The 14,994-nt window shown below is 33.5% G+C and overlaps 1 protein-coding gene across 2 annotated transcripts in view; it reads right to left on the bottom strand.

Annotated features, from left to right (window-relative positions):
- PRKACB (protein kinase cAMP-activated catalytic subunit beta) overlaps window positions 1-14,994 on the bottom strand; it is a 161,688-nt gene that overhangs the window by 90,834 nt on the left and 55,860 nt on the right. Inside the window, exon 1 of one of the 2 annotated variants that reach the window (XM_001137476.5) lies at window positions 3,338-3,661. The exons of the other annotated variant lie outside the window; for it this stretch is intronic. Coding sequence (XP_001137476.1) covers window positions 3,338-3,524 — 187 coding nt within the window. The 5' untranslated portion in view covers window positions 3,525-3,661. Of the gene's footprint in view, window positions 1-3,337; window positions 3,662-14,994 lie in introns of those variants that run through there. 2 annotated transcript variants of the gene reach the window in all.

The following is a 14,994-nucleotide window of genomic DNA, read 5'->3' on the forward strand; positions in this document are numbered from 1 at the left end:
AAATTCTGGATGTCTAATAGAAAACTTTTAAAGTTTAAATCCAGAACCTAATTTTCTAGACAGTATCTTACTAAACCTTTTAAGTAAGTTCTAAATGTTCATATTTTCACATACTTGTGTATGTTATTTTCTTAAAATAACCTTCTTCTCTAGGTCTCAAAATTCTATTCATTCTTTAATATTTTTGAAGTCCCCCATTTTCTCTTTAGTAACAACTTTTTTCTTACACTTAGCTTCCACAGTAAGCTTAGACATTTTAAAGCAACTATTTCATTATGCCTTGAATATTATATTATGTTTGCTCTTCTTTTCAGGGGTAAGAACTAGATCTTATTTTTCCTGGAAACTTGCTTACTTACTATGATATAGTAAATACTCAAAAAAGTTTTACCAAATGAGTAGAAATTGACTATTATCAAGAAGCTTATGGAATAGTTTCAAGTGGAAAAAGCTGATACAAAGGTGGAAAGTCTTTTAGCTGAGAAGTTAAAATGATACAGATTCAATGGGCTAACAAATAGGAGGTAAACTGTCTGAGAGATTGTATAAAATTTGTAAAGGTAAAACTGACTGAAGTGGTCTACTGTAACCACTTTATGATTTTGCTAGAGGACATCCATAATCAAAACTGCTCATTTGTTTAATATATTTAAATCTAAGATTTACTAAAATGGATTTGTATTTACAAGAGAAATAGCCTGTCAATTCATAGGAAAAGAGAAAGAAAAAGTATTTGATGGTATTGACCTATTTGCTTCTTAAAATACTGTAGTTAGACCTTCATTAAGTCAGCATTGTATAACTCTACAAATTTATGATCAAAGGAAGATTAAAAAGCTAACTATAATAAATTTGCTAGAAAGAGAACTTAACGCATGTCAATGCTCTCATTCATTCTGAGTTGGAACAAAAAGCAGAATTCCTCCATGCTTTTCTTTGAACTTCATGTATTTATATGTGTATGCAATTAGCTGTTACATATTTATTTAATCAAACAGGAATTTCTGTTACTTAGTTTAATAGTAAAAGATGAAACACCTGGAGACCACTATGTGGCCTTTGTTCTGTGTTTCTTCCTATACATAATGTCACTGGACACGAAAGAAACTTGGATTGAAGCATGCTGCATTTCATGTCTCCTAAATTGGTAACTGATCTTTATACAAAGGTTTATGAATTTTTTTTGTAAATTGATGTAGTTTCTATGCTTAGTTTATTTCATTATAAAAACACTTTAGGAACAAACATATTCAGTGTTTATCATCAGGAGACATTACATTCCCTTGTCAAATGAGTCATGCAAGTAAACTGCTTTAAGTAGCTTTGAAGAATGTGGTTCATATGAAACTTTGTACAGTCAGAACTCCTTCTATAACTCATTTGCCAAATAAATAAAAATTGTGTTTTCAACACAAAAATAAACCTTGGAATTTTGAAATGATCGGATTGCTCTATTTCAGCTCTATCAGTGTTTTCTCCTCTACAATAATACATTTCATAACAGGAAATTATAGCTTCATGCTACCATACTCATCCTTAGACATAAAATTATTATCTCTATTATGGTATTCAGGGATATAAAAAGGAGAGTCAAGTAGAGGAATGCTTAATTAATGAACATTCAGTTACTCTTTAAGTATTTCTTACATCATGCATATTATTTGCAGCGCTACATGGTTTGCTCCTAATTTTATTTGTGTACAAGAATCCTATTTGTTTTGACTTCACAATAAAAAAAAAAACCCAGCATTTTATCCAATAGAAATCATGGCTCATGATACTATTTTCCATTACTAGATTTTAAAATATGTTTTAGAAAGCATCACAGGTCCCATACATTTAAAAAGTGGTGAAAGTCTAGTTCAAACATAACTTTTAATTATTAAAAACCCCTAACATTCATTTATTTGAGACACTTTTACTAAACACCCACTATATGAGGAGCAGGTATCAATGAAACAGAAATTAATTCAATTCTGTCTTAATTCCTCATTTAACTTTAAATTAAAACATACTTGAAATGTGTAAAAATAATTTCCAAAAGGATTTAGAAGACTGCAATTTAAAAGAATAGGACAAGGACAATAATTAACAAGCTTTTGTTACATGGTAAAGTTTAATATTATACCACTATTTTAATATTCAACAGTTCATTAACTTGAAGATATATATTCATATTCCTCATCCATCAACTTGCTATACAGTAAAGACTATAAAAAACCCAAAACCTTTTAAGTGGAAAAAATGCACAAATACATGTTCTTCCTCAATCTCCCAAAAATAGTTTGAAGAATGTAAAAAAATTTCTGATTTAGTAAAAAATTAATTCAAATAAGCTTCTATAACACTGTCAAGGTGCTGTATAAACCTAGGAGTAAATTTTGTAAGCCATTCTTGATTTTGCTGTTGTGGTTGTTAAACTGAGTTTTCTTCCTTGACTGCTACCAAATACATAAACAGAAAGAGTCAAACCCTAGTGCTATCTGATGATCAAACAAACACACCAAAGAGGGCAAAAGTTTCAAGGGTAATTCTATTGTTCCTCTAATTGGAGTCACAGAAATACCTTGAGGAGGGTCCAAGGTGAGATGTAGAATGGCGGCACTAGTATTGTTTATATGTGCAATTTATCTTTTAGAGTGTATGGCACCAAAAATGGTTCCCCAGCACCATTTTAGCAAAGCTGCAAGTTCAAACATTTTAACATGCCTGAAAGAATGTGATTCATGCATAACCAACTTTTTCCTGCATTTGAGTCATATGTATAAATAACATAAAATATAATTATAAAGTTTTTGATATCCATAATGTTATAAGTGTAAGAATTTAGATAGAATAATTATGTTTTATTTTAGAAATTCCTGTTTGTAAAACTGAAATAACTTTCTCACATGCATTTAAAAATAAAACCATGGCAAACACAATAGAAATGTAATTATAAATTCAAGAGTCTTGTTGCCCCTTTCAAAGTTTAAAGCTTATAAATACAAGACATTTTAAGAAGTAAACAGATGGTTGTTTCTGAAACTTAAGTATTTCATTTTTATGTAAGAACAACAAAAAAAAGTACATTAGAAATGATGTAAGAATTTTATAGAAAATCTTGTCACTGATATTGAACTTAGTCAAAAATAAAACCATACAATGATGAAAGCTGAATGATTCAGCTCAACTTATAATCAAGTTTTTATGGAATTCTTTCAACTTCATCTTGCAAAATGTCCTTGTGAAAATCAGAAAACAACAAACAAAAGAGGGTTCTTTATGTTTGATTGTAAAACTCCAATTACCATTTTAGTTGCTAGTTATAATGTATCATTTAAAAAACAAAACTTACTTGATCTGTCCCATAAGGCAGTATGTTCAGAGAAATGAAGGCTGTCATTTTCCAGAGCTGTTTTCTGATCATGTGCAGTACCTTTAGAGTGTCTATGAAATAACCGGCTAGCAAAACCTTCCAATTTCTGAAGAGCTGTAGTTGTACCTGTATACTGGTTACAAGGTGGTTCTCTATAAGCTGCCATTCATGTGCATTTACACTTTACTTAATGTAACTGCAAATGTTTCCAGAAGGAGCTCACAACTTCTTACACAGAAGCTAAGAGCTATGCATGTGTCAAACTTCCTGTTTGCAGGGTATTCAAACCACTACTGCTGTTCTGTTTCCTGTTAATATAAAACAGCACATTACTGAGCTTTTCTTAGCAAAACACTTTTCAGCTAGAGATGAGGATTTTAAAAACTTGCAATATCTGCCTAAAAGGCTTTATGTTTGGGTGTTTTAATATTAATATGTAGGCTAATGAGAGCATTAAATATAAAGCTTTATATATATAGTAGGCTAAACATTTTTTAAAAAGAAAACTAGTTAAACATGTATGACAAGTCTATGCAAACAACTAAAGGCCAAGCTGTCCTCCAAACACAACATGCTAAAGACAGGTTGTATTTTTTCTAGGAAATCAACTAATATACAGATTTTATGAATCCTTATAAGCAGCTAACTTTTCATTAAAAAAAAGCTAGTATGAAATGGGTATGAAAAAACTCTTGCAAAACAAATTTATAACATGTATAAATAAAACAATGTGAAATAGCACTTTAAAAAATTGAATGTTTCTAATTCATTGATTTAGGCCTAATACATACAGGAACTACATACACTTAGTATGTCAGTATTGCTTATCAAACTTATAATCTGCTGACATATGTCTATTACCAGGGGTACATTTTAAAACATTCTAAAATTTGAAAAGAACAAAATACAAGATTTAAATTATATAAAATCCACCATAGCAAGAAATTCCAATTGAGAGAAAAAAGTTCCTTCTAGTTGGCTGAGACATGTTGATTTTAAAACCTTACCACTGAAGACTACTACTTACCTAAACCCCTGATTTAGTGATCTCACTTAGAAACACCTCTCTATTTTTTTTTAAACGTTGTTTCACTCTGTCCCCCAGATTGGAGTGCAGTGGTGCGACCTCCACCCACTGAGACCTCTGCTCACTGCGACCTCCGCTCCTAGGTTCAAGCGATTCTCGCCCCTCAGACATCCGAGTAGCTGGGATTATAGGCGCGCACCACCATGCCCGGCTAATTTTTGTATTTTCAGTAGAGATGGGGTTTCTCCATGTTGGCCAGGCCAGGAGTTGTCTCAAACTCCTGGCCTCAAGCGATACGCCCACCTTGGCCTCCCAAAGTGCTGGGATTACAAGTGTGAGCCACCGCGCCTGGCCAAAACATCTCTTTTGATTAAAAGTAAGTAAAACTTGCCTTGTCAATTTTTAGGAAAGAAAGTAACCTGTGGCATTTAACAAAAATTTTGAGTACTTGTTTTTTGACACTAAAGGATAAGAAATTTCCGTGGTTCTCTTTGGAAGCAGAGGGGAGGGGAGGGAAGGGAAGGAAAGGAAAGAAAGAAAAAGGTCTATCTAAAACAATCTATCTAAAAAAATCTTACTTCAGATTTACTGCCAACTGTTTGACAAACATAAAAAATAGAAACAATACTGATAAGTAAAATAAATAGGAACAATAATGTAATCAAATTAGGACTACATAAAAGGCCAATAAGAAAACACTGATTAATGAATTTTGCCATTTAACAGTTCATTTGTGTATACTTTGTGTAATGGAATTCATATCAATCTAAACAAGTATGTAACAGTATCTATAAGATAAACTTAAATTTATAGCTTTATGTATAAATATTATGTGTGAATAACAGTTAACAAAACACTGACCAATGAATTTTGCCATGTAACAGCTCATTTCTGTATACTTTGTTTTGTGTAATAAAATTTATATCAATCTAAACAAATATGCCACAGCATCTATATGACAAAATTCTTAAATTTGTAGCTTTATGTATAAATATTATGTGTGCATAACAATAATTTGTTTCTTAACATCTGGTAGTGCCTTACACAAAACAGACACGTATTAAATGTCTGTAGTCTTCAATAAATATCTACAGAGCATGGACTGATTCTGTAAGGGAAGAAGTGGATACAATTACTGAATTCCCTTGATTTGCTCTACTGAAGGAAATTCTAATCATCTTCAAGGCTTAGTTCAAATGTCACCTCTTCAGTGAAGTCTGCCACATACTTCCTAGAAAAACAAACTTTGCTGCTTTGTTTTCACTGACCTCATAATATTATGTTAAAAGGTACTGTTTATGAATTTATATGACCCTAAATTGTGAGTTACTTGAATTCATAAATGAAATGCATGTATTACATACTCAATAAACATATGTTAAAAGAAAAAAGTATTCACTCATTTTTAACAATTTAAAGGTCTAAGTAGAATCACCGAATACTTGAAAATGTTTGAATTTTATTTATGATGGGACCATATTTATAGATAATCCAAGAAGCACCAAGTTGCTCATATATAGAGACAAGAGTAATAGAACTGTTATCATTGAACTTCTCCTTTTTTCTCTACTTGTTACTAAATTTTATTCATTCTTTGAATTACATTTTTACTCAGTGCCAATGTGGACTTCTTAACTTCTTGTTTTCCCCGCTTCCAATTACCCCCTTTAATCATTCACCTCTCTGACATATTAACCTCCCCAAAGTATTACACTCATGGTATTCCATTGCCAAATACACAAACTAATCCTAACATTTCAGCTGGACCGTATTCATTTTTAACACATCTAGCCAGATTTTTTATTTATATTCAATGTTGCTCAAGTACAGAAGTTGCAGATTCCTAACTAGAACACTAAGATTACTTTATTTAAAACAATGCATAAGCTTTAAAACAAAATTACTAAAGCAAAAAGAGTAAACTTCACTAGATGAGTGTCTTGAAAACACTGTATTTTAAATCTGCACTGTTTTAAAAATAAAATTGTTTCAATTTGTTATCAAGTCCTTCCAGAAAACAGAATATTTAATATTTAAAGCAATGTTTCTATATGTGGTAATGTGACCAGGAAGCTATTGCTATAGAAGTGCTTTGGATATTTGATTTTTGATTAAAAAATAAAAATAAAAAGAAGAACTCTACTGGCATCTACTGCTAGAAAGAAACAACTGCAGTTTTAACTAAAACTATGAATTCCTTCATAACTGCAATTAACTTTAAGAAGTATATTGCTTGTTATTCTTCCTAGCGGTGTTTCCACAACTTTAATTCGCACTAAATGTCTCGCCATGCACCCAGAATTTACCAGAATAGCTTATCTTGTAGTTAAATAAGATTTTAAAACTAGAGAGTAATCAACTTCATGAGGCTGATTTTATTCCTCCTTCATTCTGCATTAATTTTTAAAATTATAGAAATTTTCAGAGTTGAACCAGCTTTAATTGCCACAAAATACCACAAAATATTGGTTTCTTTTATTTAATAATAGTGATGACACATTTACCAAGCACTTTACAACATATAAAGTGATTTACTCTGTAAAACCATTGTGAAATTACTGTAATGCACCTGAGATCCTTACAAATAAAGTAAGCAGCACAGGTATTATTATCCTTATTTTAAGATGCAAAAAATAAACATTAAGTGACTTGCCCAAAGTCACCTAGGTCTTCAAACTCCTAGATCAGGGTTTCTTGTACTGCAAGACACTGATTACCACATGAAGTAAACATTTTATTTTTAAATGCAGTTATTTTCCAAATAAGGGTGAAGAAGTTGGGGTGAAAAAATAGTGGTGGGTAAGATTCATTCTTGGATATATTGTCCCAGGTCTGAAAATCTGCTATGAGAAGGTTTTAATTAAGATGGTCACCTATAGCCATACAATTTCATTGTCCATGTTTCTTACAATCATCTTGGGGCCAAGCAGAACTATGTACTTTAAAGGTTAAATAAAAGAAAAACATGAAAACATATTTAATGTGTAAATGATGTATTTGCTCCATGTAGAGGACAAATGACATGACTATAACTCCTGCTATTCAAATAAAGGTTTTAGGGTAATAGTGTTGCTTTTTCCAGAATGTTATATATAAGTGGACTTATAGACTATGCAACCTTTTTGGATTGGCTTCTTTCATTTAGTATAGTATGGCAATTGTGATTTATCTATGTTGTGTATCTTAATATTCACTCATTTATATGGCTAAATTCTATTGTATGGAATTACCACAATTTATATATCCATTTACTGTTGAATTGCATTTGCACCTTTGTCAAAAATCAATTGACCATATTTGTGTGAGTCTATTTCTGGACTCTCTATTCTCTTTCACTGACCTATATATGTGTCAATTCTTTCACCAATACTATACTGTCTTGATTACCATAGCTTTCTAGTAAGTCTGAAATCTGATAGTGTAAATCTTCTATTTTTTTTTCCTTTTTTTCTTGAGACGGAATCTCAGTCTGTCGCCCAGGCTGGAGTGCAGTGGTGTCATCTCAACTCACTGCAACCTCCGCCTCCTGGGTTCAAGCTATTCTCCTGCCTCAGCCTCCCAAGTAGCTGGGACTACAGATGCATGCCACCACACCCAACTAATTTTTAAATTATTTTTAGTAGAGACAAAGTTTCACCGTGTTAGCCAGGATGGTCTCAATCTCCTGACCTCGTGATCCGCCCGCCTCAGCCTCCCAAAGTGTTGGGATGACAGGCGTAAGCCACAGTGCCCGGCCCTTTTTCCTTTTTTTCGAAGTTGTTTTGGCTACTACAGTTTCTTCACCTTTCCATATAAATTTTAAGATCAGTTTATCTATGTCTACAAATATAATCTTGCTGGGATTTTATTTGGATTATGTTTATTGGAAGAAATGACATCTTAACTATATTGAGTCTTTCAATCCATAATCATAGCATGTCTCTTCATTTACTTGGGTCTTCTGAATTTCTTTCATCAGTGTTTTACAGTTTTCAACACACAGATCTTGCACATAATTTTGTTAGATTTATACCTAAGTATTTCAAAAATTGGAGCTATTGTAAACAGTTCTTTAAAAATGTTTTATTAGATGGGTACACAAGTAATTGTGGTTTTCACCATTACTTTCAATGGCAAAAACCTCTATTACTTTTGTACCAAACTAATACATTGTGCATTGCTACTATATATTATTTTTATATATTATTGTTGCTAAACTCAGTTTTAGGAGACTTTCTTTTTATAGATTTCTTGGAATTTTCTATGTAGGCAGTCATGTCATCTTTCAACAAGAACTATTTATTTCTAATCTGTATGCCTTTTATTTATTTGTCTTGCCTTATTGCATTGGTCAAGAATTACAGTGCAATGTTGAACAAGGTGGTGACAATGAACATTCTTGCCTTATTCCAAGTCTTAGGAAGAAAGCATTCAGTTTTTCATCATTAACTACTAAAATGCTAGCTGTAGACACTGTTTTGTAGATGCCCCTTATTGAGATAACAAAGTTTCCTTTTTTTTCCTGGGTTAGTGAAGAGTTATCTTAGGAGGATGCTGAATTTTACCTAATGTGTTTTCAGCATTTGTTGATAAAATCATGTGGTTTTTACCTTTTAGTCTACTAATATGGTGGGTTGCACAGATTAATTTTCAAATATTGAACCAGCTTTGAATTATCAGAATGAACACCTTTTGGTCTTGGTGTAATATTCCTTGTATATATTGCTGGATTCAACTTACTAATATTTTACTGAGGATTTTTCTGTTTGTGTTCATAAAGATACATTGTTTGGTAGTTTTATTTTCATGTGCCATCTTTGCATGATTTTGGTAGCAGGTTAAGATTGGCTTCACAAAATAAGTTGAGAAGTATTCTGTCTTATATTTTTCCAGAAGAAACTGTGAGAATTGGTATCATTTCTTCTTTAAATGTTTTGTAGAATTTCCCAGAACTATCTGGGACAGTGTTTTGTTTTTCGTTTTTGTTTTTGATTTTTTTTGAAGATTACAAATACTAATACAATGTCTTCAATAAACAGAGTATTATTGAGTTATCAATTTCATCTCAAATGAACATTAGTAGTTTGCGTCTTTCAAGAAATGGTCTATTTCAACTAAGTTGTCAACTTTGTGTAATAAAGTTGTTTCTAATGTACACTTATTACTCTTTTAGTGCCTGTAGCATTTATACAACATTACATTATTTATTTTGTTGGTCAAATTATTCCATTTTGACCATGGGAAGCTCCATCAACTTCCTCCTATGTCCCTTTGATATACCTCCATCATTGTGTATGTGTGCATGTGTGTACACATGTGTATGTGTTTGAGCACATCCTTACTTTCTAGCACTGCAAGATGCCCCATGCTCACTTTGTGTATTTCCTGCCCCAGCCCTTTTAGAATCATCCATTTCTCCAAGGAGCCTTAGTTCCTTTTACTGGAGAATGGTCTTAGAAATCAAGATCTGGCAAGTGGGTACATTCATCTACTGGGGTGTTGTTGCTTCTAGGCCCTCTTTTCTGAGAGCAAGGAAATATACGTGTATACTAACATTTGCCTATTCCCTTATCTATAAGTATTTCCATATGTAACTGTGTCTATAAGCAAAGCATGAGTTCATTCTGGTTTCCAACTCTAATGCATTACTACATGATTTCTTCTAGCTGCCTCCCCTTGCTTATCTGTAAATCCTACTCCAATAGAGAGAAACCTGGCTCCCACCATCCACCATCAACTTATTTACTTGTTCAATTTCAGTATATACATATAGAAATATCAGAATTGTTAACCTGGTAGGTAGGTTAACAACTTTATTCCCATGGAAAATAACTTTATCAACTAGACTACAGTACTCTTTTCCCTCCAGTCTTACGGACTCCACTTATTTTCAAGGTAACTTAAGTCAACACATTTCAACTCCATTTGCTTCAGTAGGTTGTTTCATACATTTGTACTACAGTTATATTATTTTTTCACCTCCTGCATTCCATCCTCAGATCCATCAACCTTCTAAATGAGTTTTTTTAAAGTTTGCGTACATTAAGACTTGTTCTTTGTGCTGTAAGTGCTGTGGATTTGGACAAATGCATAATGCCATGTATCCAATAATTTTACAACCCTAATTAATCCCTTGTGTTTCCCTGAACCTTGGCACCTAATGATATTTTTTACCACTGGTGAGTTTTGCCTTTTCCAGAATGTCATATAATTGCAATCATAAAGTATACAGACTTTTCAGTGTTTTTATCACTTAGTAATATGTATTTAAAATTTATCCATGTCTTTTTACGGCTTTATAGCTCTTTTATATAATTCAATAATATTTGATCATATGGATGTATTAGTCTGTTTTCATGCTGCTATAAGGAACTGTTTGAGGCTGGGTAATTTATAAAGGAAAGGGGTTTGATTGACTCACAGGTCAGCATGGCTGGGAAGGCCTCAGGAAACTTACAATCACCCCAGAAGGTGAAGAGGAACCAAGGAACCTTCTTCACAAGGTGGCAGGAAGGAGAAGTGCCAAGCAAAAAGGGGAAGAGCCCCTTATAAAAAGATCAGATTTTGTGAAAACTCACTATCATGAGTACAGCATGGAGGAAAACACCTCCATGATTCAATTACCTCCACCTGGTTTCTTCCTTGACACATGGCGATTATGGGGATTACAATTCATGATGAGATTTGGGTGGTGACACAAAGCCTAGCCATGTCAATGGATATATCACAGTTTATCCATTCACCTACTGAAGGACATTTTGGTTGCTCCCAGTTTTTGGCAATTATGAAGGAAGCTATAATGTGCAGTTTTCATGTGCAGGTTTTTGTGTGGATATTGTTTTTAAATCGGTTAAATACCTACAAGTGTGATTGCTGGATTGTGTGGTAAAACTATATTTAATTTTTCAAGAAATTGCCAAACTGTCTTCCAAAGTGGTTGTGCCATTTTCATTACCACCAGCAATGAAAAAGAGTTTATGTTGCTCTGCATCTTTGTCACCAATCGGCAGTCAGAGTGAGTGTGTGTGTGTGTGTGTGTGTGTGTGTGTGGTTTTAGCCATTCTAGTAAGTGTACAGTGGTATCTCATTGTTTTTAATTTGCAATTTGACAAATAATATTGAATATCTTTTCATATACTTATTTGACATCTATATCTTTAATAAGATGGCTATTCAGATTTTTGCCTACTTTTTAACAGGGTTGTTTGTTATCTTAGAACTGATTTTTATTTTGTATATTTCACCAGTGAATTCATCTGGTCCTGATTCTTTCTTTTTCTGAAAATTATTAATTATAATTTTTAAATGATCGATTCAATTTTTAAAAGCTATAGAAGCATTCAGATTTATTTACACTTGTGTAAGTTCTGATAGTTTGTAGGAATTGGTCCATTTCATTTATCAAATTTTGGGGCATAAAGTTTTTCATAGTATTCCTTTATTATCTTTTTAATGCCCATGGATGCTTCAGTGAAAAAGATCCATCTTTCATTTCTGATATTGGTAATTTCTATCTTCTTTTATTCTTCCTTATCCTGGCTAGAATTTTATCAATTTTATTTATTTTTTTCAAATAACTTTTAGTTTTGTTGAATTTATTGTTTTCCATTTCAATGATTTCTGCTCTAATTTTTATTATTTCTTTTCTTTTGCTTGCATTGGGCTTAAATTGCTCTTCTTTCTCTAGTTTTCTAAGGTAGAACTTTTTATTACTGATTTTAGATCTTTCTTCTTTTCTAGAACCTGCATTTAAGGCTATAAATTTCCCCTAAGCACTGCCTTTACTAAATTGCAAAAAAAAAAAAATTGATAAACTGTACTCTGATTATCATTTAGCTTAAAATATTTTAAAATTCCAAGTCTTTGCTATTGTGAATAATGCCGCAATAAACATACGTGTGCATGTGTCTTTATAGCAGCATGATTTATAGTCATTTGGGTATATACCCAGTAATGGGATGGCTGGGTCAAATGGTATTTCTAGTTCTAGATCCCTGAGGAATCGCCACACTGACTTCCACAATGGTTGAACTAGTTTACAGTCCCACCAACAGTGTGAAAGTGTTCCTATTTCTCCACATCCTCTCCAGCACCTGTTGTTTCCTGACTTTTGAATGATTGCCATTCTAACTGGTGTGAGATGATATCTCATAGTGGTTTTGATTTGCATTTCTCTGATGGCCAGTGATGGTGAGCATTTTTTCATGTGTTTTTTGGCTGCATACCCAAATGTCCAACAATGATAGACTGGATTAAGAAAATGTGGCACATATACACCATGGAATACTATGCAGCCATAAAAAATGATGAGTTCATATCCTTTGTAGGGACATGGATGAAATTGGAAACCATCATTCTCAGTAAACTATCGCAAGAACAAAAAACCAAACACCGCATATTCTCACTTATAGGTGGGAATTGAACAATGAGATCACATGGACACAGGAAGGGGAATATCATACTCTGGGGACTGTGGTGGGGAGGGGGGAGGGGGGAGGGATAGCATTGGGAGATATACCTAATGCTAGATGACAAGTTAGTGGGTGCAGCGCACCAGCATGGCACATGTATACATATGTAACTAACCTGCACAATGTGCACATGTACCCTAAAACTTAAAGTATAATTTAAAAAAAAAATTTTTTTTAAATTTCTCTGGAGGCTTCTTTGACCCATGTGTTATTTAGAAATATGTTCTTTAACTAATTTCCAGCTTTCTTCCTGTTACTGATTTCTAGTTTAATTCCACTGTAGTCTAAGAACATACTTTGCATGATTACTATCTTAAAAGATTTGTTAAATGTGGTTTATGGCCAAGAATGTGGTCTATCTTGGTAAATGCTCCTATAAGCTGAAGAAAAAAATGTATATTTTGCTCTTGTTAAATGGAGCATTTAATGAATGCTACTTACATCAAATTGATAGTACTGCTCAGGTCAATTACCTACTTACACTGATTTTCTGCCTGCTTAATCTATATCAATTATTGAAAGAGGAGTGTTGAAGTCTTCAACTATAATAGTGGAGTTGGCTGTTTTTCATTTCACTTCTGTCAGCTTTTGCTTCACGTATTTTGATACTTTATTGTTAAGTTCATATATTTAGGATTGATAAGACTTTTTGGAGAATTGACTGCCAAATACGTATGTAATGCTCCCCCAACCTTTTTAAATCCCTGATGTTTATTGCTCTGAAGTTTGTTTTCTCTGAAATGTATATAGCTACTTCAGCTTCCTTTTGGTTAGTGATTATATGGTATATCTTTCTCCATCTCGCTCCTTTTTACCTTACCTATTCTTTATATTTAAAGTGGGTTTCTTACAGACAGTGCATAGCTTGCCTTAAAAAATCATAAAAGAAAAAATGAAAGTAAAATAAGGATCTTTTATTTTTCATATTCCCCACTGATCTAAAGGAAACTGTTTAAAGTAACAATAGTAACAACATACTGGGTGATAATTTCAATATGGACAAGGAAAATGAATAACTGCCATGTCATAAGAGATGGGAGAAAGTCTTGCTTTTCTAAACTAAGTTTCGTTTTTTATCCACTCTGAACTGTCTTTTAATGGATGTTTACACGATTCACATTTAAAGTGACGACTGACATAGTTATATTCCACCTTGTTTGTAACTGTTTCTAACTGTTGACTTTATTCTTTCTTCCCCGTCCTATTTTTCTTCCTCTTCTGGTTTTAAATGAACATTTTATATGATTCTATTTAATCTTATCTCTTAACATTTCCCTTATACCTCTTTTTAGAATCCTTTTTAGTTGTCCCGCAGTTTGCAGTATTCATTTTTAACTAATCTAAGTACACCTTCAAATAACACTACACTGTTTTCTTTGCAGTACAGGTACTTTGTAATAGAGTATTCCCAAATACTTTCTCCTATCTCTTTTAACATTGCAGTCATTCATTTCCCTTGTCCATATGGTATTATTGGTAGGAACAGGAGGCAGAAAAATTCTAGGCAGAAAAGGGCAGGGTCCCCAGCGAAGGCCCCATCCTCAAGCCTGGAAGCACGGCCCAAAGTGAGAACATACATTCCTGTTTTCCCACTTGAATGTTGCCTTTTCCAAAACTACCCATGGCCTGCCCTGCCCCAAATCCTATACCCATAAAAACCCCTGACCCAGCTGGCAGAGAAGGAGAAGCAGCCAAACATGGAGAGGAGAAACAGCAGCTGAACGTTGGAGAGAAGCAGCTTGACTTCAGAGGAATGGCTTGACAGTGGGACTTCGGAGAAGAGTCTGGCGAGAGAGACTTCAAGGGGAGACTACTTTCCCACTCCATCCTCTTTCCAGCTCCCTTTCCCGCTGAGAGCCACTTCCATCAGCAATAAAATCCCCCACACTTACTGTCCTTCAATTCATTCATGCAACCTAATCTTTCCTGTATGCAGGACAAGAGCTCAGGATACACAAGGCTATCACACTCTCTGAACTTGTGAACAGGCAAAGGGTCCACTGAACTGTTAAACACTTAAGCCATCCATGGATGGCAAAGCTAAAAGAGTACTGACTGTAACATTACTTCTGGGGCTTTGAGGGGTTGCAGGTACTCCCTCACTAGGTGTTGCCATGGCCCGCATGGAGTTTGGCTCCTGGCAGTGCCCAGAAGCACTC

Source organism: Pan troglodytes, chromosome 1 (assembly GCF_028858775.2).
Source record: "Pan troglodytes isolate AG18354 chromosome 1, NHGRI_mPanTro3-v2.0_pri, whole genome shotgun sequence".
Classification (NCBI taxonomy): Eukaryota; Metazoa; Chordata; class Mammalia; order Primates; family Hominidae; genus Pan; species Pan troglodytes.